The 23,096-nt window shown below is 47.2% G+C and overlaps 1 protein-coding gene across 1 annotated transcript in view; it reads right to left on the reverse strand.

Moving 5' to 3' along the window:
* Positions 1-4,166: 4,166 nt before the first annotated feature.
* Positions 4,167-23,096, reverse strand: part of EPHB1 (EPH receptor B1) — a 414,697-nt gene continuing 395,767 nt past the window's right edge. The window contains exons 13-16 of the mRNA XM_012787778.3: positions 19,633-19,782; positions 13,359-13,552; positions 12,376-12,531; positions 4,167-8,904 (exon numbers count right to left, since the gene is read on the reverse strand). Of these exons, the coding sequence (XP_012643232.1) occupies positions 8,796-8,904; positions 12,376-12,531; positions 13,359-13,552; positions 19,633-19,782 (609 nt within the window). The 3' untranslated portion in view covers positions 4,167-8,795. The remainder of the gene's footprint in view (positions 8,905-12,375; positions 12,532-13,358; positions 13,553-19,632; positions 19,783-23,096) is intronic.

The following is a 23,096-nucleotide window of genomic DNA, read 5'->3' on the forward strand; positions in this document are numbered from 1 at the left end:
TACCAGCAAGGCCAGGCCACTGGCCTGTGTGAGGAAGCAAGCAATGTGTCTGTGCAATATATGGAAGTCAAGGTCCAGAATTCAACCTCTTGTCCAATATGAAGAGCAGCCTGGGAATCCACTTGCTCCCAGTAGCAAGGCGAAGCTCGATTGCAATCTCTGCAAACATGCAAGGCGAAGGGCAGAAATGATTAAGATGACAGATACACGCAGTTGTGAAGTTCACAAAACCCCCAAATCCATGGAGGTTAAGGACTGACCTTTATCAGAAGGCAAGAAAGAAGACTTTTTACCACAAACCACAGGCAGTGATTCATTTTCTATTTTTAAATCGTGTTCTCGAATTGCTAGAAGAAAAATAAACTAATACCAGCCACCATTTATTGAGCACTCCCCAAGAGCCAGGAACCAGACTGTGTGATTTGTATGTGGGCCCCCATTGCACCTGTGCGATAACTTTTGGGGGTGGATGATATTACCCCCATTTTATAGACACAAAGCCTGAGACCATAAATAGGTCCCCGGGGCTGTGACAGGTGAGGGTGGCCAGTAGGAATTCCCAGAAGACGTCTATCTCAGGTGGCAACATGGCTTGTTGACTCAGAGAACACACTTTAGGCAAATAACCTGGGTTCAAATCCTAGCTCTTCAGTGTGATCTAGAACAAGCTACTTGAATTTTTCTGAACCTTTTTAGTTAATTCATTTTCAAAATGGGTATAATAACACCAGTTGTATAAGTAATTGGGTTGCCTGGCTTCTAGTAAGCACTCAAAAAGAACCCCTGTAATTGCTAGTATCATTTATATTATTGAATTTGTGATTATTATTTTTGAGAACTTCTCAAGTGCCCATAATTTCAACCCCCACCCCAGGAGCACCTCCACTAATTAGCTGATAGAAAGACGCCCTTTAAATTCTAAATGTAGAACAATTCCAGCTGTCATCCTTCTACTCAAACCTGGCACAGGCATCCTAATCAGCCTCCCCTTCTCTGAAGATCTCTTGGCTAAGTTCAGAGATCCCTGAGCTGTCTGTGATCAAACAGGGGAAGCCCAGTTGATATGCCATGCTCCACCGGCCTTCATAGTTGGGGTGCTCAGCCTCCTGGGTCCAGACCTTGCTTAGCGCATGCTGAGGGAGGGGGGCAATTACTTCAGCATGGGGGGGTGGTCTCCAAGAGTCAGCACAGAACCACAGTGATCCAGCAAAAGGTGGGATGACTGCTCAAAGTTAGAAATTATCTATTCTATCCATGTAACTTAGACATGGGACACTTTCTGAGAGTCCCTCATTACCTGGAGAGGTGGGCATGGGCCTCCTTTCCATGACTGCAAATTTGGACTGTATCCCATGGGTGGAGGGGAGCCATGGAGGGATTCTGAGCAGGAGAAGAACCTGTGATGCCTTTCACATTCCTGTCTCACGTTGCTCTCACTGCCTCCTACCCTGTTTCATCAGAAATGGGTGTGCTTGCCTTATCACTCTAGCATTGCCACCAAAAGGTCCAATCACGGCTCTTTAAAACAAGAGATTAGATTGTGAGGAAAGTGAGCTTGAGTTCTGCTAGGAGCTCCTGTCCTTCCTCCCTTCATTCATCCTCCAAGCTGGGTTAGAATTGCTGCACTTTGAGACACAGCACGCCCTCACCTGTACTCCCTGCCTTCTTAGGGTCTGGCCACTTCAATTATCCTCTTCCCTTTTTTCTCTCTCTGTGGGTTCTTTTTCATTAGCTTTTAAACATGCTCAAGTCTTTCCCACTAAAAAATAACAAAATAACACCAACCAAAAGGAGCCTTCTCCGGCTGCATCCTTATTTTTCTTCTCCCCTTCAAAGTCAATCTTCTTGAAAGACTGTGATGTCCTCTCTCCTCAATGCAGCCAGTGTCTTCTGCCAACACCTCTCTGCTGAAACTGCCCTTCCCGCGGTAGGTCACTCATGCCTTCCTGTGAATAAACTCATGGCAGTTTTCAATCCTTACCTGATATTAACCCTCCTGGCAGCACAGGGTGTTGGGGCTGCCGTTCCCTCCCTGGAATACCTCCTACTGACCCCAGGCACACCATACGCTCCTAATTTTCCCTCACCCCTGTAGGGCTCTATCCAGACTCCTCTGGGAGCCTCCCCTTGCCTGGCATCTGTGCAATGCGGCTGTTGCTCTGGGTTCCAAGGGGGCTCACTTCTCTGTCCACTCTCACATTCCCTTGCCATAAATTCTTATATTCCTGTGGCTTTAAATTACCATCTAGGAAAAGGATGGCTCCCAAATCTGTGTCATCAGCCCAAATCTTCTTGCTGGGTTATGGAGCCTTCTATCCAATGGCCCACAGGCAGTCAAATTCATATTGCTCCCCAATTCTTCCTCCTTTTGTGCTCCCCATCTCAGTGAGTGGTATCAAAATCCACCCTGTTGCTCACACCAGAAACTCGGGGTGTCATCCTAGACTCCTCCCTCCCTCAGTCCTGACAGCCAATCTGCCTCCCCTCTGCTGCTCTCACCTCCTTCCTATGGCTTGAATGACCCCACCCCCATTGCTACCTTCACCCAATGTCATATTTTGCTTAAATTATCACACCGGCCTCCTGATTAGTCTCCCTGAATTGAGTTTAGTTCTTGCCATTCCATTTATCCATTTTGTGGCCAGAGTGATTTGTGTAACACATGATTCCCTTGCTTTGACCCACACTTGCACTCAGAATCATACCTGATCCCTCGTCATGCTCTAGCCCCCACTCACTGCCCTTCCAGCTACTCACCGGGTGCACACTGTCCCCTACCCTTGATGAGCAGTGTGGGAGTCCACAAACACACCAGCTACTCTCTGGCTTCTGACCCTCGGCCCCTGCTTCTCCTTCTACCTGCAATCCGAGTTCCACTACTAACACCCCCATCCAGCTTGATAACTGCTCAGGCCGCTGTTCAGCAGACTCCCTTGGGGATGCCTTCTTTAACCACCTGGGACCATGGCAGTGCTCATGGCATGGCTCTGTGCTCCCATAGCCCTGTTTATTTCCTTGTTTAAGTCATTTACGAAGTTGAGTTCTGCTGTAAAAATTGTGGTTGGAATTTACTTCTCCTCATATTCTCTCTCACAAATCCATTTGCAGAGCTACAGCAGTTGTTCATGTAGATGCAAATATGAATTTAAATAAGACCAGAGGAAGAAATCAAAGCCTTGAGGGGGTAAAGAGAACCCCTCTCTTTTAGAAGAACAGAATAGCATGGGCTCAAGATCTCTGTAGCTTTGAAGTAGCTAATTTGCCCGTGTTTGTTTTGCTTTCTTATTTCACCTTATTTTTCTCTTTCTAGTGAGAAGGAAGCAATAGGAATTCTTGGAGTAATGATAGCTTTAGAAAGGACAAACAATTCTTGGAAGAGAGTCTTAGCATAGAGGCAGCTGTAAAAAACACCAAAGAAGCTTCTCTGGCCAGAGAAGTCCTGCCCATCCTCCCTGTCCAGACAGATGTCACTTAGCAGGACACAGCCCTGATTCTGCTCTCACGGGACAGGCCTCTCCCTGTGCTCTTCACTGCCCTTCAGGTTTTCCTCTATTGTACCAGGGACAGTATCAAATTCATTTCCAAATCTCAGGGCTGTTGCACAGTGACTGACACTCCGCAGGAGGCTGCTCTACCCCAGGCTGGAGCTCTGGGAATTGTGACATTGTGTTAAAGATTCAAACAGAGTTAAAAAGAAGTGTTTTAAACTTCACAAAACTAAAATTAGAATAGGCTACGATTGATAGCAGTTAAAAGTAATTGAGAAAGATTGCAACTAAATATCTAGGGATTAATTTATTTTAAAGCATGCTGTTTAAGGTCATGGACTACTGCAGGTGAGAAAATGACATGTTAAACTTTCTAAATTCAAACTTATTTCAATCACCAAAACATTTATTTAGTGCCTTCCATGCGTCTGGCAGTGTGCTAAGTGCTGAGTTCACAGGTGTGACAGGACAGGCCCTGTGTCCACCCTCACTTTGGGAATTACTGGCTCTGGATGGGATGCTATGTCCCAAGTTGTGACTTGCAGAGGCATGAGAATCCATGGGGGCCTGTGGTAGTAAGGCCAGCTCAGGGCGGGTGCAGGAGTGGGGAGCTCTCCTTTCTCCCAGATGTGCGATGAGGCCCATCTACCACTGCCCAGGGTCTGTCCACCCCACCCACCCTTAACTGAGACCTGCAGATCATATCCCCCACCACACACCATATACACCAGGGTCTGTACTCTCTGAAGGGGGCTGAGAGTTTGTTCTGAGACTTCATGTACCTGTTTTCCTTTGGAAATTGCTGGTCTAAGAGACTCCCTGAACACAGTTGGTGTTTGACCTCAACCAACTTGAATGACCTTTCAGTGTGATCCAGATACCCTCCTACCCCCTTTGACAGCTTTCTGTGACCTCAGGGACTCCCCTCTACCACTGTCCCCACCCTCAGTCCCACTGCTATCTTGGACAATGCAAAACCTCTGGCTACTTTTGAAAATGACCCTGATATGAACTGCGAGGCTCAGTGAATGCAGAGCTCACCCTGACATGAATCTTAGGGCCTCTTGTCACACTGGATATCCTTTGAGGACACAGGAAGGAACCTGTTTGCTGCTGATACCCGTCACATCATGCCTTCTTCCCCTCACTTAAGTCCCCTTGTAGGGACCTAATCATGCCCTCTGCCAGCTGGTGCCAGAGCCACTAGTATTTCTAAAATGATAATGAAGTTCCCAGGCTAACCCACAAAGACCTTATTAGAGCAGAATTGAACTGTTAGAATCTTGCATAAGATTCTCTCCCTCCTGCAATATGTCTCACTCCCCCTGCCCCCCAGTATACCTGGAGTCCTATTCCTCAGTCTCACTGTTTCTCTCTTCTCTCCACAAGTGCATGGTCAAGGGAAACTTCAAGCCCTCATTTAATTTCAATCATCCCAGATGACATCAAGGAGAGCCCAGTGACTGGCTCTACACATAATATTGTGGGAGGTGTAAGGTGGGGAGAAGCATATATTTTCAGTAATGCATGAAACTATTTGACATCTGTGAGCTCCAGAGACACCCAGATGATGCCATAAACATGTGCTCTGTAGATTTATCTACACTTTACCTCTCTACTAGTCATTTCTTTTGAATACTGGAAAGGGGCAGAGAAAGAGCACAGGAAGGTGGTCATAATCTCTACAGCTTTCCCACAAATCATCTCCATTCCCATAACCCCTGACCCAGGAACATTAAGTAATCCCCTCCCAGCTGCCCCGATGGGATCTCCACCCACCTGAGTCCTGGCAAGTGTGCTGGCTCAGGGGTCCCCTCTCTGTGAGCCATGCCCTGGGCTGCATGGCACGGCTACAGACTCCATCTCTTCAGCCTGGCTCTCAGGACCACTGTGCAAAGGATGTTTTCAAGAAAAGGTCCAAGTTATATTTAATCCCCTGCCTGATGACGAGGCAGCAAGTGTCACTAAAATCTAGAGGACTGGGGTCTCACCACCAGTGAGCATTCTCCCCAGGGAGCTCCTCTGAGGGTGTGAGTAAAACCCCTGGGAGCCCAAAGTGCCATCAGCACAGACACCCCTGTGTGAGACATAGCAGGACTCCCTCCAGCTTCTGCCGCCACTTCATGGCCAAGAGTGTGAGGGTTCATGCCCCTCTTTCTGGGTATCTCAAGAACCTCGATGACTGTCATTCTCTGAACCAGGGAGTGATAGCCATTTTTTTATATATCTATTATCACTAATTCTCAGGAAGGTGGATTAGTGTACAGCGGCGGTTCTCACAGTGTGGTTCCTGGGCCAGCAGCATCAGCACCACCGGCAACTTGTGAGATGTGCAAGTTCTCAGGTTCTACTCTGCACCTGCTGAATCAGAAACCTAAAGGTGGGGCCTGTGATCTGTCCTAACAATCCCTCTTAGGGATGCCACTGCATGCTTATGCTTGAGAGGAGGCAGAGGTTAGGAGCAGGGAGTCAGACTGCCTGAGTCACAATCCTGACTCTATCATTGTGTGTCTCTCAGTTTCCTTGTCCCCAAACTGGGAACGATAGATTACCTGCTACTACTTTACAAGATCACAGTGAGGAAGAGAGTTCAAGCCTGCACAGCACTTGGGAAAGTGCCTGACATAGAGAACCTGCTGAAGAATGTTACTCTTCATCCAGGGTAGGTATTACTTTCCTGTCAAACAGATGAGGAAACTGAGACCCAGAGAGGGTCATGACTGGCCCAGTGCTACAGAGGTAATGTGTGAGGTCTCGCTCACCAGCGACACACCTCATCCCCCTTCACATGTCACGTGCTCTTGTGGTCCGTCTGGGTGTGGGGTGGGGTGGCTCGTGAGGCACTGTGGTGGGGGGTGTTGTGCACTTGGGCAGGCCGGCCCTCCGGAGGACTGTGCCTTGAGGCTGCCGGCCCTTGCTCTGCGTCCCCTCATGCTTTCCTCTCGTGCACTTTGGGTTCTCTCTTTGCTTCTGGGGCCTTATGGCAAAACCAAACCAAAGGCCTTGACAGGACCTTCACCTGCTCTGTCCACAGACAGAGGTGGGTTGTCACTGGTGAAGGCACAGTAAGGATTTCGGGTTACCAAGATTCTGTCAGAGGAATTTGGTGACAAATTAAAACTTATTCCTGTGGAAAATTGAGAGTAGATTAGCTGAATTGCCTAGACTTGTAGACACTTCGTGGATTGAGGTCTTTGGGGTAATTAGTAAATTGTGCGTGGAATTGGTAAGCAATTAATAAAGAAAAGTTTTCTCTTCTACCTGTGAGGCTGGATTGAAGCCCTTTGCAGACATGTGTGAACCTGCTGAAAGGAGTCCTGTCCATCCACTCATGCCCTCAGGGGGTTAAGCACAAGAGCTTTAAGATGTGCTCCCCTGAATTGGAGCTGCACCCCAAGGCCTAGGAGCTTCTTTGAAGGAGCTTTCTGCTACAGTGAATCTTGGCTAATGACTTCAGAAGGTAAGAATCTCCCCAAATCAAAGTTACCAAGGACTAGAGGGAAAGGCCGATATCACCTTAAATATGCATTAAATGAGCTTCTTGGGAGCCATAGCTCCTTTTATTGCCTGGCATCCTTCCACCCCCAACTGCACATCCGTAGATACACCACAAGCAAGCCGTCTAAATTTTACAAAATTGGCCTGGATGTGAACTTCTCAAATGTAGTGTATAAACTAAAGCCAGGGCTAATCATGTATTCTGGGTGATTGCTGATGTTTGTTTGCCTGTGACTTCTAATGCCTCATATTTGAATCTTCGGAGCCTCATATTTATTCAGTTTTTCCTTTGGGTCACATCAGTCTCATTGAGTCTAATATATTTTGCTTCTTGGGAGCCATGAGGTCAGGGATGTGTTCCCCCCCTCCCCTATTAGGGGAAAGAAAGGACGGCTGTTAAGAATTCTCCCAAAAGTTGGGAACAACCTGCTGGAGTCCAGGGACACACACTCTGATGCCATTCTATGTAAACCCAGACATGCTTCTGCTCATTTTAATTAGACAGATAAAATTAGCAAGGAGATTAAGGTAAAAGGAGAAATTAAAAATATTTAAATGTTAGGTGGAATTTACAAAAGTGAATTGAACAATGAGGTACAATAAGGAATGTAAAGAGAAACACGGACACATTTGAAACATTCCTTGGATGCCACATGGCCTAAGCCAGTCCGCAGGTAAGGCAAGAATTCTCCCTTGCCACCTCTTCAATTGCAGATTCCAGGGATGTGGAAGAACATTCTCCAGAAACATTTTCCTTCTCCTTTTCATCAGATGTTATCAAGAATAACTGATAAGTCAGTATCATTCCAGAATGGCCCACACTGCATCCAATTCAAACCACTCACCTGTTTCCTGTCTGAATTTGCAAACTCCCGAGAGTTTTTTCCCCCTTTCATTTTATTTTTCTCCCTTTCCTCTCTTCCCATTGAGCCAACAGGCCAACTGGGCCAACCAGAAAGCCAAACCAACACCACATTCCTTCCCCTTTGGATTTCCCAGGGATAAAGACTTTCCAGTTCTTTCTTGTTTGCATCTGTTAGGAACAAGCACAGTCATTTTATAACGCAGACATACATATGCGTGCTTTTGCACACGGAAACAGGTTTTTCTTTTTTTTCCCCAATTTGTGGTTTCTTTTTCCTTTTTGCAGAAAATGCAAACAAAAGAAAAGCAAGGTTTTCAATTGAAGGTACATCTCTTCTTCAATATGAAGACATTAATTGAATTGGTTGGATCCCCATGCAGTGGTCAGCAAAGTCCTTTGGCAACTGACAGAACAACATCTGGAGACTCAGGAGCTGGGTTTTGTTCGAAGAAACTTCCCTACAGGAGTCATGAGCAAAGGGAAAAGGGTGTAGGAGAAGGGAGGGGCTCTCGGGGAGGAGTACGAAAGGAGAAAAGAAAAGAATGTCATTGGTGAGGAAGAAATGGAACACTACTTCTGTTTCTTCCCGCCACCTCCTTCCCTTTCTTCCTGTGGATGGATGACTCCAGCCCACTGAGGGTGGGAGCTGAGTTCACTCTTGCTCCCCTGATGCATATTGTCTTGTCTTCACTTCTGTTGAACATCACCTTTTTGTATTTTTATTATGATATATTTGGTCTCCCACGACATCTTAGACATGCTTCTGTCACTGAGAAATGGAGGTTGCCTATTAGCAACAGGTCCGGTTGAGTCTTCACTGATGGAAATGCATTCCTCAGCCGAGAAGCCAATCTCTCCAGCACATTCCACAGTGGTCAACCTCTGGTTCCTCCTTGACCCTGGTCCTTTTTCTTCTTCTCGTCCCCGCAAGAAAACGAGACTTCTCATGCCATTGCCGTCGGTGACTGACTCATCTGGACTCTCATAGAATGAATACTGTTCAGGATCTTCTTCTGATGGCCTGCCAAGGTGATCCCTATTCTCAGGAGGTCTCTAGGAAGGAAGAAGACACAAAAGACGTCCTTTAGTGTTTAGGACAGCTTTCCACGGATCAAAACTCACCACTAAGGTGAGCCATGCTCCTGATAATAGTTGGGTAGATAAATAAAAGTGCTTAAAGTCCAACTAGCCTAAGTTTACCCAAGTTTCTTGCAAACTCCCAATTAGATATTTTCTTGCTCAATCTCACTTTCTCCATGCAATGGCCGGCTTCTCTGATGTTCCCTCCAGCTTAGACAGTCCTGGCAGGGCTATGCCTAGTTCTGGGGATGTGCTTCTCACTTACAGGCTGTGAAGCAGCCCCTTCATTGTGTCCACGACCCTCCAGTGGACTTGAATTTTCCTCTGCAAGGAAAATTTCCAAGTGCATACTCCATGGGGCTTCAGTTATTCTGTGGAGCTTTCTACCTAAATTAGTGATCACCAGCCGAGACTGAAAAGATGTGGGGCTCGCCTGGTCTTCTGATGTTTTCCCCTGAGTTTCCGTTTTCTGCCTCTGTTTGAATTTTAATGTCATGCATTTTTAAGAAGGGGTGATCTCAAAATAACTTTAAAATATCTGCCCAAGCAGGAATCCAAGGAATATGCCTGGGATAAGATTTTGAATTAGATTAATCTTTGAGTTGTGAGCATTCATATGAGCAAGTTAATGGCTTATATCTGACCTTAGAAGACCCATACATCTTCTCTTAGCTAATAACAGCAATATATAACAGTGCTTGAGTGCATCCCATGTGCCATATACTATCTCACTTAAATCTACATGAAAGAATTTCATAAAAATTGGCAAACCACTGCAAAGTCAATGATGATAATAATTTAACAGAAACCGTGTCTTGTGTGCATCCTTGGTAGGTGATGGGCCAAGTACTTTGCATGTGCTATTCCATTTATCTCCCACCGCAAACCAATGACAGGGGCACTGTTATTATCTGCACATTTATAGCAAGGCAAGTATGGCTCAGAGAAGTTAAGTAACATGCTCAAGATCACATGACAGATAAGCAGTGTGGAGCTGGGGTTCAAATACAAGACCACCTGGCTCTTAGCATTCCTGCAGGGCTGCGTTGAAGAACTCTTCCAAGGTCCTGACTACATTTCCCTCCAAGACCTGCTAGCACAGCTGAGCACTTTGTACCTTGCGCACCAGACCCTGCTGAGCCCTGAGCTGGCTCTCTGTCCATAGTACCTTGGCTTTCCTGCCTCCCCACTTAAGGCTGGTAGTCAGTCTCCCAAGGGCTGCACCTGGGTGAGATTGTCAAAGTGCCCAAGGCTTTTTAGCAAATACCTATAAGACGCATGTTTGAATTTTGAATTCACAAATTGTCCCACAATCTATTTTATGAAGTTTCTCCTTTTCTTTTTTCCATCTTTTATCTCTCAAGAAACAAACTGAATGGCTCCAATAGTGTGTAGGAATGTTTTACTTTGAACTAAATCCCTTCATTTTCAGTTTGACTTTCCTTTTAGTCTCCCCCTTATCTTTCTCATGTGACTATTCCCAGACCAAGGGAATTCCTTCAGAGTGAGGTGATCATGTGATAACAGCCCCCATATGCAGGCAGATTGCAGTGGGAAACAGGAAGAGCTTGTCTTCATGAATACCCACTTCTATGCCTGAACCCAGACTCTCCCATTATCTAGGGGCACCCATTTTAGCTGTGAAAGATGGCGAAGCTGTTTTCCACTGGTGAGTGCATCCTTTTATTTGTTTATTTATTTAATGTAGGCTATCTGTTTGAAAGGCATTCCTAATGGCTGTCTTTTTTAGGCACCACTAGGAAATGAACCTGGGTTTAAAAAATGTATTCTGATTTTCAGTGGATTTCAGGCGAGATGCACATTCAAACCATCTCCCTGGAAAAAGTGGAGGCTCTGTCATTTCTGAAAAGAATAAACCTCCAAGAAGTGGAGCTAGACTCCAGGAAGATTGACTGCAAAGCAGTCAGTGTGTTGGGAAGCCGTCCCTCTGAGGCTCAACTGCTAGGGGTGGATACCACCCCTCTTTCTTGAAACTCAGCAACTGGCCTGCTCCAGGAGGGGATTCCAACACCTAGAGCTGTGCTTGATATATAATAGATGATCAATAAGTGTTTGTCAACTGCCTGATGGACTGAGGGATCCTCTACCATGGGAAATGTGTGCTATAGGCCAGTATACATTGTAGCTTAGGCAGCCATGTGGTGCCCTCTAGGGTGTGTGTGTGTGTGTGTGTGTGTGTGTGTGTGTGTGTGTGTGTGTGTGTTGGCAGAGGGTAGAGTTAATTTCTAGGTAGGATCATCTGAGTTTCTGAGAGTGCCGAAGGCAAAATTTGACCCTTGCCAACTTTAATACAGTGGTTCCTAAACTTCGGGGCACATTAGAATCACCTTGGGAGCTTTTAAAAATCCTGATGCCCAGGTCTCACCACAATTATTCAGAAGGTGTGGGAGTGAGAATCAGGCATCAACATTTTTTAAAGATCCCCTGGTGATTCCACTATGCAGCAAAGTATGGGAACTGCTAAGTCCCTGGGTGGATGGGTAGAAGGATACTGAACTGGCAGCAAGAAAAGAAGGCTTGTCCCCCGGCTTTGCCACTGGTGAGCACCAATTTCACATAATTTCAGAGTCTGCTGAAGGGAAGGGGTGGAACTAGATAAATATTTCCCAAACTACAGTTCCACAAAATCCTGCCCCTCAAAAAATATGGTTCCATGGTATTTAATAATTTTAAGTACGTTTCTCTATTTCAGGATTTTTCATGGCCTTTATAATGCTAATATGAGCAGTGAATCTCCAAGAGGGTGATAAAATGCACACTATTTCCCAAATTTATTTGACCATGGCACCTTTTTTCCAAGGAGAACCTATTAACATTTCCCACAACTGGTGCTACTCAGAACATTCTTGGAGAAATGATGGACTGCATGGATATTTAAGACCCCTTCTGGCTCTCATCTTATTTGAATAATTTTATTTTGTGTATTCCTCCAAACTCCTCTGGGAGCAGCAGACTGGTAAATAATTTGAGGGGGATGGAAATGCATGCTTATTGACAAGTGCTATCCAAGTACGAGGACAAGCTCCCCACACATCGGAGATGGTTGCTGAATCAGTGCGATGCTTTTCCTGCTACGTTATTTAAAGTGCCGGTTGGCTGTGTTCTTTCCATCTGGATGCTCTCTTTGATGGGTTGAGTTTGAAAACTTAAATGAAGGAGAGGCTCTCGGTGATTAGGCAAGTGACATATGTCCATGACTTTGAAGAACTCTCATGTGGGGCCCAGAATGGATCCCTGCCTCCCACCCCACCCTCACATCCCCCTTTGTCTTTCCAAGGCACCCTACCCCCACCAGGCTTGGTTCTATGCAGAGGAGAGGCTCCGAGGATGAGGCCAGAAATAGGACTCACAGCATGTGCAGTGGCAGGAAAGGAGCCCTGACCCCTACCTGCGGGCTGGATGGAGGGGACTCTCATCACTTACTCTGATGTCATCTGGGTGACGAGCTGGAGGGAGGTGAAGCCAGCGGTGAGGAAGCTGTCCCTGTACTGAACCATTTTGATGGCACTGAGCCAGTCGTCCACGGTGGTAAAGGCTGTGAAGTCGGGGATGGAGCGGTCGAGAAGAGGCTGGGAAGGCCTGGAGAGACAGAGGGGAGAGGTGACCTCACAGCTGCAGAGACACATACATGGACAGAGCCCCTCTTTGGCTTCATGAAGATTTCATTGATGGCAGCATCCCTCACGGTTTGAGGATCACAGTGGAGCACCGGGCTAACCCTTCCTTCTTTACACAATGCTAAATTGGGGTGACTTCTAAAGCCAGAGGGCCAGTCCCCTACCTCTGGGCATTGTCACAGGTCAGTCCACTGAGACAGGCAGACTGATATAGGATTCAGTCTGCAGGGAAGAGGAGGCTCCCAACTCTTTTGTGAAGTGAAATCCGAGAGTCTCACCATCCAAAGATACAGTCCTTTAGAAAATATGGATAGTTCACCACAACTTTCCCCAGTCTACTGCTAACATTTTGTTTTCCTGGTTTCATCCTCAGCTACTTGAAAAAATGGATCAGTGGTGGCACTGACCTTCTCTGGCACATTCTCAAAGCAGAATCCCAGTACTCAAATCAGAAATCAGGGTGCATCTCGACATTTCCCTCATCCTCAATACGCACATCCAATCCTTCACCAAGTCATAAACATTTTGCCTCCTACATCTCTCAAACTCATCTACTTTTTTTCCACAACCATTACCTTTATTTAAGACACTATCTTCTCTATCAGGATAGTTGCGATATTCTCCCACCTGTTTTTCTTCATGCATGCTTGTTCCCTCAACATAAAGTTCGCACAGTAGCCAGATACTCTTTTTAAAAATGCAGATGTGACCATGATCATAGGCTGCCAGCTGTGCCCCTGACCACGGGTCCACCCACATCCAGGGATCGCCCTGTTTCACCAGACTCACACGGCGGTGATGGTTGCCACAGTCTTGAGACTTGCCGGGTTCCGGATCATCTTGTCCAGGGTGTTGACAATCTCTGCAAAGCGGGGCCGGCTGTTTCGGTCCTTTTGCCAACAGTCCAGCATGAGCTGGTGTAGAGCAGCTGGGCAGTCCATGGGTGGAGGCAGCCGGTAGTCCTGCTCAATGGCATTGATGACCTGCAGTGACACACAAGGAAAAGGTGTGACTAGGTGATGGATGAGCCACCAGCCAGTTATTTGCAAGTTAGCCACCAAGGATGGAGCCTCCCTGGCTTATGCTGGCTCAGGTGTCCTTGCTCTATGCTCACACACCTCCCAACATAATGGATTTTCTGTGCACTTGGTTGATCCCCCTAGACTGGGGGCTCCTAAAAAGCAGGGACCACATCTTATTGCTCCTCTGTGTCCCTAGCACCTGGTGCAGGGCCCAACACACACTAGGTCTCTGTAAATGTTGGTTGAAGAATGAGCTGGTGAACAGCTTGAGTATCTCCTCTCTTTAGAAGACATAGGGCCCAATTCTGCCTTACTAGAAGCTGGTGGCACCAGGGGTGATGAAACAGTGGCACACGGAAACCCAGTGATTCCACTATTTATAAGAGACATCCCCAAGCTTGTGGTGGCCTCATAAGGGAAGTGAAAGAAGGAAAGGGATCAGCACTAACAGAGCACTCACTCCATGCCAGAGACCCTCTAGGTGTCTTCTAGGCTTTATTTGATTTAATCCTCCTGAGGCAGCACCATGAATGGGCTGAAGATCATCTCGTTAAATGAACTAGTTCCATATGAAGACAACAGTCAAAAATAAAAAGGTGGTCCAAAATGAGTCTCTCCAATCAAGTTTTGGTAATTTTTTACAATTCTGGGGGATAATTTCATAAGGATTTTAGGAGCTTTAAGAACTTTGGTTTTCATATTTTTGTGTTTTCATCCTGTACTTCTTAATTTCTAATTCATTTTAATCAATTATATTTGCTCTGACCTTCTTGCATTGGAAAAAGTAATTATAAATGACTCAAGTGCTAAACATATGAATTTACTATGCTGCACCCATAATACAATGAAAGGCCTGAAATACAATTGCAGGCCTTAAAGTGATACTGCAGAAATGTATCTATTGAAATGGATATACATTATAATGTTAGGCAAAAGAGCCGGCTGCATAACTGCTGGTGTGGTACAATATTGCTTTTGTAAAAAACAAAAATCAAAACAAAATAAAACCTAACAATTATACACATGTATAGAAGAGACCTTGGAAAGATGTACAGCATGCAGTTAATAGTGGTTGCCTCTGAGGAGGTAGAAACATGAATGTTCTTTATGCTTTTCTTTGTGCTTGTTTGTGTTTTTTATTTCCTATAATAATCGTGCATTGATTTTATATTAAAATAAATAGTTAAAGCATCTTAAACAACAAAGTAAACAATTTGGAGATTAGGGATTTTTCTGGTGTTTTTGCTTCTACTTAAAAAATTCAGATTCTATTTTTTTTCTTCATAAATGGGTCAAAAAGTGAATTAGCTTACATTCTTACAATTACTATGTACACTATGGGGACATGAGATAATGTAATAACCTGAAGTCATTAGAGACAATCAAGGTGCATTGTCCCTTCCCTTGAGTATGATGAAAAACAAGCATACAAACCATCACAATATTATCACTGTATTAAAAAATCCAGTGACTGGGAACATTCACTTTTGAACAGTGTATAGCACTGACAAGGTTTCTTCCAAACTGTTGTCAATCAAACTTCCCGCTTCCCTCTGAGGAGGGGCATTTTAACCCCTTTATCCCCATGAGAAAAGGGAGGCAAAGCAGTCAATGAACTTGCCCAAGGGCACACAGCTAGCAGACGATAGGCTGGGAATAAGTCACAGGGGTGCTTAATTTTAAGTTTTCAATACCTGGAAAGCCACATATACTAGGCCTCCATGGGGCTGCCCTGATCATCTCAGCCTGGAGAACAGCACCTGGAGCTGTTTGAGGTCTTCGTAACATGAAACAGGGACACGGAGTGGAACTAAGTAATCCATGAGAATGAGCAGCCAGGCATCATTCCCATCAGCCTGGCACGTAAACCTGTGCCCTTTTCAAACTCCTTCAGGCAACCAGACTGAGGGTCCCAGTCACAGAGTCTCCACTCATTGTGGGGACAAGTGGGATTGTCCCATTGAATGATCCCATGAGTCCTTTCTGGGTTGCCTAAGGGCAAGCTAGGTGGGGCCAGCAAGAGGGGCTAGTGTCCAAATTCAACTTGTCATGGGCTAGGGGACCCTGAAATCTTCTAGTACAAGGCAACTAGTTTTATTAATGTACCCCTAGACTGATGCTACCTCTGCCCAAATTGTTCAATGCTAAAGCCCCAAAATACTAATTTTGCCTGTGCATAAGACAACTCTCCTACCTGCTCTAGAACAGGAGAGAGACTTAGTAAATGCCACGTCCCCGCTTCTTACCTTATAGGATAGAGTATAGGTATGGGAATCCTCTCCCATGTTTATATTTACAAAATGAAACTTTACTCCATTTACTACTCCTTCTAGATAACTTTGTTTGCTATTACTTAAGCTGAAACTCTAGGAGCACTGATGCTTCTTATTTTATTTTATTTTGTTTTTTAATTTTTTTCCAGCATATTGTGGGGGTACAAATGTTAAGGTTATGTATATTGCCCTTGCCCCCCTCCTCCCTCGAGTCAGAGCTTCAAGTGTGTCCATACCCCAGTTAGTGCGCATCGCATTCATTATGTATGTATATACCCATCCCCTCCCCCCCACCTGCCCGACACCTGATAAATGTTATTCCTATATGTCCACTTAGGTGTTGACCAGTTACTATCAATTTACTGGTGAGTATATGTGGTGCTTATTTTTCCATTCTTGGGATACTTCACTTTATAGAATGGGTTCCAGCTCTAGCCTTTATTTTATTTTATTTTTTTACACTGATGCTTCTTGCACATAGGAAAACAAGACAGCTATTAGCCTCCATGCCAAACAAGAAAATACTGAGGTCGTTAATTGGAAGATGGGCAGAATTTGCCTACACAAATCTCTGATTGGAGTGCTCTGCCTTTGGAGATTTATATCCTCTTCTTAAGGATCTGGGTGTTTTCTAAATTTCCTGGGTACACATAACTTATAGTCAAATTAAAACATCATTATATAAAACATTTTTTTTAGTTCTCTCATGGGACTTTGACATCATTTTCTGTCATACCTGCCTCGCTAGTAGGTGTGGAGAACAGGGAGCAGGTGAGGAGAAACACCTTCAATATGGCCATCTGATGGCTCTAAACACCAAGCGACCAGGTTTGAACTGTATGGAAAAAGGTATGGCCCAAGGTTGGGGGCATAGGCTGTCCTACTGAGCAGTTGAAAACTGGAGGGGATTCTGGGCCTCTTACCTTGGTCCATAACAGGATGAGATAAATGAATATTGAGAAGATTAGAGATTAGAAGAAGGTAAGATGACATTTTCAGAGAGAAGTAAGAGTGAAGATGCGTGGGTGAGGGAGCCAGTCTAGGCAACTGTTTCCCGGAGCTCACTGCTGTCTCACTTGGAATGGTCTGCAGCAGCTCTTTTGGCCATCCCGAAGGCCAGTATAAGTAAACATCCTGGGGCCTAACTAAATGGGCACGGATGAGGCGGGGTGAGGGGTCACCTTAGTTCACCTGTATCCAGAGATAGTAGGTGTGGTGGTTGGGTGGAGACAGACACAGGTGGTCTAACCCCTAGGTGCTCTTGGGCAACAGCTGAAGTCACTGGGGCTCCTCTGGGAAAATAGCAGGGCCCCTGCCCTCGCCCACGCATCCTCAGTGGGGGCTCCTGGCTGGTCTCAGACACGGATTTCCCATTAGCGAGTTGGGCTGTGGGTGGTGCCTCCTCGACCTTCCACTGAGGAGAGTGAAGTGGAGGAGCTCGGAGCAGTGGAGGAACCAGGGCAGAGCGGGTTAAGTTGAGCTCTGATGTTTCAATAAAACCGCAGCTCCTCTCCACAGACACTGCCACTCTCATTATCTCTGTCAATCACATCCAAGCAGCAGAACTTCCAAGTTGCTCTCTCTGGCTGACAAACTCTCTATTCATGTTCAAAGACCTTCCTGGGCTCTGGAAGCCTAATTACCAGCACTCCGACTTGCCTCTGCAATTCTCTTCCTTAAAGCCTTTCAATTGTCATCTGTAACATCCTTTACCGCCACCACCTCGGCGGTTTCTGATGAGTGAAGCTGCAGCCCAGAGGCTGGGAGCCCCTCCTGGCTCTTTCCCAGGCCAGGTTATAAGAAGCTTTCTGAATGGGCATGAAGTCACCTCCTGCCTCCCATAGGGAGCAGAATTGCACTGGGGGCTTTATTTTGGAGAAATACAGTAAAATCAGAACAAACTGCTACTTTACAGATGTTCTTGTTCCCTCTGAGACCCATCTCAGATGTCAACTATCTGGGAAGCCTTCCTTCCCCTTCCTCATTCAAATGTTCCCAAAGCCCCATGCATACGCCACCAGACTGTAAACCCCTCAAGAGCAGAACTAGCAAGCACAATGCTGAGTCACAATTAGCATACCATTAGTGTATGTTGCAGGAATAATTTGGGGATTCTGGGAGTCTAATATCAGAAATTCTGTAACATTTGTTTTCAGCATAGGTAAATGCATTGACAGAAAATACTGCGAATGTTAAAGCTTGCCTGCCAGACGGTTTTGTAATCCATTCTCTGTGAGCTGAATTGTTCTTAATCGGATTAAGGTCTTGGGCAAGAAAAGATGGGTCTGCTTTTTCTGGCTATCATTCCTTACTCATCTAGCAGACAGTATGGACGGAACCAGGGTGCTGCCGATTTCATGAAAGCAGCCTCTGTGCCAACTCCAACACCTACTGCTTTGGCAGGCCACAGGGGCAGAGGCAAGGCATGGCTGCCCAGATACAAGACACTACCTGTGGTTGTCACTGGGACCTGGTTAATGATGCAGCCATTTCACCCACTCCAGGCTGGAGCCACTCTGCCCAAGGCAGCGGGGAATACTGTCACAGAAGTACCCCAGCTCCTCTTGCACAGTCTCACTGGGAAACTGCCACCGTTCTCCATCTTCTGAGCCACTGCCACAGTGGTAAACCTCTGGCTGGGCAGAGGGCTTATGGATTTCACAAGCTTACAAGTGACTCAGGGTCTAGGCATGGAGTTGTTTACAGTGTGGCTGTTTGCGCAGTGGACGATGACCTGGACTGGGGACAGCCCTTCCTCCTTGAGCCTATGAGTTGGGAACAATGAGTTGGGGAAAGTGATGGGAAGAATGAGTGGAGAGCACACATATGTGGGCTTTGCAAGCTAAAATCCTCTCAGCTCCAAGGGGAGGGTCTATATTCAAAACACAAAAAGAGAGGTGGTCCCTGGGGAATGGCCCAGGGTCAAAGACAGTGCTAACATCCAGGCAGGGCTTTCCACTGGAGCCTTATCAAAGGAATCATCCTAAAAAGGCTTCCCCATCCTTTAGTAATCATGGAGCAGAGGTTCCCATTCGGAACACTCCTAAAAGGCCTCTACTTAAAGCGTCTCAGGTAACCCTTCTCTTTCCTTTCCCACCCGTGCTCCATGAGGGCAGCCTGGAGGGGACTGACCCCCCGCAGGTGGGGCCCCTCTCCTGTGGCCCATCTGGAGCTGACCAGCTTTGGGCAGCCTTCTCAGCTCCTCCTTTACTAACAGGTGACATGGGCTCACAGAGAGTGAACTCTCAGGGAAGAAGGGCTCCTTACAATTCCCCTCCTTACAGCTGAGGACTGTGAGTCCCAGACAGAAACTGCAACTGGCTTGATGGTGCACAGTGGTCAGAGGTAGAGCGGGCCGGGAACCCAGGCCCTGGCCCTCAGACCAGTGCTCCTTCCCTTCTGTCGTGCATGAGGAAGAGGAACACAGATCCCAGACTCTGGGAAGCAGGGTAGAGTTTCCCGCTTAATTTTGGGCCTGACCTATTCATGATCTGTGGCCATTCAGAACCGGCCTGTTGTCTCCTGGGTTGGAGTCTGTGGCTTAGGCACCTTCATAGGCTTCATGGTCATTGGGATTGTCATATCTGTAGGCTGGGCTCTTTTATTAATTCAAATATCCATGCCGAGGGGGTCCCTCTATCCCCTATCCTGAACACCTCAAGTTCAGGTTAGGAGGCCCTGAGCTGAAAACAGGAGGGCTTGGTATGCTGTTGCATGTACAACTCGTTGGAAGGGGGTTTGTGGCAACCAGGTACTGCAGACACTCACATCTTGGTTGGACATATCCCAGTAGGGTCTCTCTCCAAATGACATGACTTCCCACATGACAATCCCGTAGCTCCAAACGTCGCTGGCTGAAGTGAACTTGCGGTAGGCAATGGCCTCTGGAGCTGTCCATCTCACGGGGATCTTTCCGCCCTGGAAGGAGGAGAAACATGGTCAGACAACCATCAGGTTGCTGGCTGAAGGCAGGCACAACTCAACTTGGTGTGCACAGCCCAACTCCCATATCTTTCCATGTCTTGTGAGTTAGGACAGCCATGCCAGTCCTTGTCCCCAGGAGCCATATGTTGCTGTGCCTATTTAGAGGAGCTCAAGGAGGTAAGCATGGCTCAGGCTGGTCTCACGCCATACTGGGCACAGCCCGTGTGCCCTGATTCACCACATACAATGCTAATGTTGTGGGGAGGTGAGAAGAGAGTATGAGGAGAGTGTGCAACTATAGAAAGCTCACTAGAACTACATGAGATTGGCTACATGAGATACAAGTTATGGCTGCCTTTGTTCCATGGCAATGCAAAACCTACAACCTTTGGGTCTAGGGGAAACAAAATGACACAAAAGAGAAAGAAGAGTGATGAGGCAGACCTCCTGGAGGAGCCTACCCTACAAGATCATTTCCACTGTGACCCACCTCAGGGGGCGGGGGGGACTTTGCAGCCTGCAGACAGTCCTGGGCTGCAGTAGGGTTTAATGGTCCCAGTGCTGTGTCCTCTCTACATGCTGGCTGTCCTGCCTGTCCTTCAGCAGAGGTGAAGATCCTGGAAGCTGGGGATTGCTTTTCTAAGGGGCCACCCTTAAGTTCTCCTTCTTGCCCTCCGACCCCACCCTGGAAGTTTCTGACTTGGCTCTCTGTTTAGCTCTGCTTGTCTGCCAGACCTTGACGGGCACCATTTACTTAACGGATTGATATCCGTCCATTCGTTTATTCATCCCATCAACAAATAAGCAATAACCACAGCCCTGTGCCAGGTCCTATTTGAAGAGCTGATGTCCTAGAGATGAGCCACCTAGTGTCCCTGCCCTCAAGTTGCACAGGATGAGGGTGGAACAGAGCAGACAAGAAAACAGAAACTTAAAATGCATTGCAAAAAAAAAAAAAAATTGAAGAGAGAGGAAGGTGAAGATGAGGGTGGGTACAGAGTGCTCTGAGAACCAGAAGACACTCCCTATCATAGCGAGGGATCGGGGAGGATGTCCAGGGGCAGTCAGGGAGGCAGTTTCCTGCAGTGGTTGAGAACTCCTGGAGCCTTTGGCTGGGTGTGGGTACCAGTACTGCCCCTTCACACGTGTGTCATGGAGGGCAAGGAACCTACCTCTCCATGCCTCAGTTTCTCATCAGCACAGTCAGGTGTTAACTATTATTTTCACTATGCTCAGCCCTAGAGAACAAGTAGAAGTTAACCAGGCAAAGTAACGGGAGGAGGGAAGTGCCGGCAGAAAGCAGCACGTGCACAGGCTGGGGGTGGGAGGGGCCTGCACGCAGCCCACGATGGCTGGAGCACAGAATCCCTAAGGGGAGCAAAGGGAGCTGAGCGTGGAGCAGGAGGCAGGCACGTTCTCTCCTGTCGGGCATCCATGCCGCTCATGGGTATTAAAGTGGAACACTCGCTGAGGCTGCCCTCCAATGCTCACCATTCTCCAGAGCAAATATGACCCTCATTTTCAATTCTTCAAGCTAAGTACCAGGGTTTTGCCCCTACAGTGCTTTCTCTACGCCCGGACTCTGTCTACCCCACAGGACATGAAACCTGTGGCCATTGGTGGCAGTGGTGGCGCAGGGCAGGGTGGCTGCCCCCTACTTCTCTCTACATTTGCCTCATGCCTCCGCCCAAAGAGACTATTTTTATACGGACCATTCTTACAATCTGCTCAAATCACCAAAATACATGGTGGACTTTAGCAAAAATACCTTAAAAATGTATAAATGGTTAATCTGAGCCAGAGGGAGAGAGGGAAAAAAAAGGAGCAAACTGCAAAGTATATTTTTATCTGGTTCCCTATCCGGGGCCTGAGAGGAATAAAGCCAACCTGGTCTGGACCTCCCTAGGCCCATCTCCAGCTTCCTGCAAAGAAGACAGTCCTGATTTCCCCTGAGGATGACGGCAGGCTTTTGTGATGGGAGATGTCTTCAGCTCAAATGCCAGCAATGTGACAAATGCCTGGAGGGCAGGCTTGGGCTGGCTGCAACGGATGCTCTGTTCTCACCATCCTCCGGAACATGAAGGAATTTACTGGTTTTATCTACATGGTACCCATGGCTGGGAAGAGAGGTGGAAAATCCACCCAGTGAACCGGGAGCTATCGCACATCTGCAGGCCTGTGTCTGATAGCTCAGGGACCCATGTTGTGTGTCGCCATTGGGGGAGGGGGCGGTTGTTGCCACATTCTGAGGCGACCTGGACTCCCCAAGAGGAGAGGGGTTTTGTTTCCTCAAAATACATGGCTTAAGTGAGGTGGGAGAGAGCAGCAGTTTAATTGGTATGATTCTGTGTGTGTGTGTGTGTGTGTGTGTGTGTGTGTGTGTGTGAGAGAGAGAGAGAGAGAGAGAGAATATGAGATTCTGTGTGAGAAGTTCTCAGTACCAGTACGTGTGAGAGAGGCCGAGAGACAGAGAAAACGTGGTGGCGTGGTCTGCGTGTGAAAGAGAGCGAGGGCTTGCTGATCCTCGTGTGTGTGTGTGTGTGTGTGTGTGCACGCTCACGCGTGTGTCAGAGAGCGGGGAGGGAGATGGAAGTGTGGTTCTTCTGAATTTCAAAGAGGCGTTTGATTCGGGAGTCTGGAAGTGTCTTCCTCTGCCAAGTCTGGAGCAGACCCCAGGGTCTGCCAGTGACAGCTGCCCCCTCTTGCCTGGAGAGGGGCAGTGCCAGGCCCACGGCAAGAGCCCCCAGCCCTCTGCCACCTTGCGCTGTTGGGCCTCACTGAACACGGAGTGTGGCCTGTCACCGCCACCCCCTCCATCCCAGCAGGTGGCCAGGTCTCCCAGAAGACCAAACCCCGCCCTGCCCCGGACAGGCAGCTGATAGCTTGTCACACCGGCTCTCCCACTCAGCGGAAGAGCAGGGGGACACTGACCTCACCTCGGAGGAAAGACAAAAGGAAACGCAAAGTCAGGGAAACACCAAGATGGGTGTTTTCTTTCCTGGGAATTTTAAACTTCCCTTCTGCCTTTTCAAACATCACATTGTCAGTGTTGCCTTCTGATGCTCAGAGGTAATTATGGGATGATTACTTAACATGTCTTCAATTATGTGAAAGGAAATCTATTAATTTAGAGGATGGTGGCCAGCCCTGCAGAGGGGAACAGAAGGAAAGGAGGTGGCCTGCTGCCATGGCAGGCAGAGTTGTGGCTGCCCAGGGAGGTCCTGCTGCTGGACAAGGAGGGCCACGGCCAACGCATCCAGGTGACTGCGAAGTGCTCTGAGTGTCCTGGCTCCCCAGTGCAGGCATGG

The sequence above is a fragment of the Microcebus murinus genome, chromosome 1, assembly GCF_040939455.1.
Source record: "Microcebus murinus isolate Inina chromosome 1, M.murinus_Inina_mat1.0, whole genome shotgun sequence".
Classification (NCBI taxonomy): Eukaryota; Metazoa; Chordata; class Mammalia; order Primates; family Cheirogaleidae; genus Microcebus; species Microcebus murinus.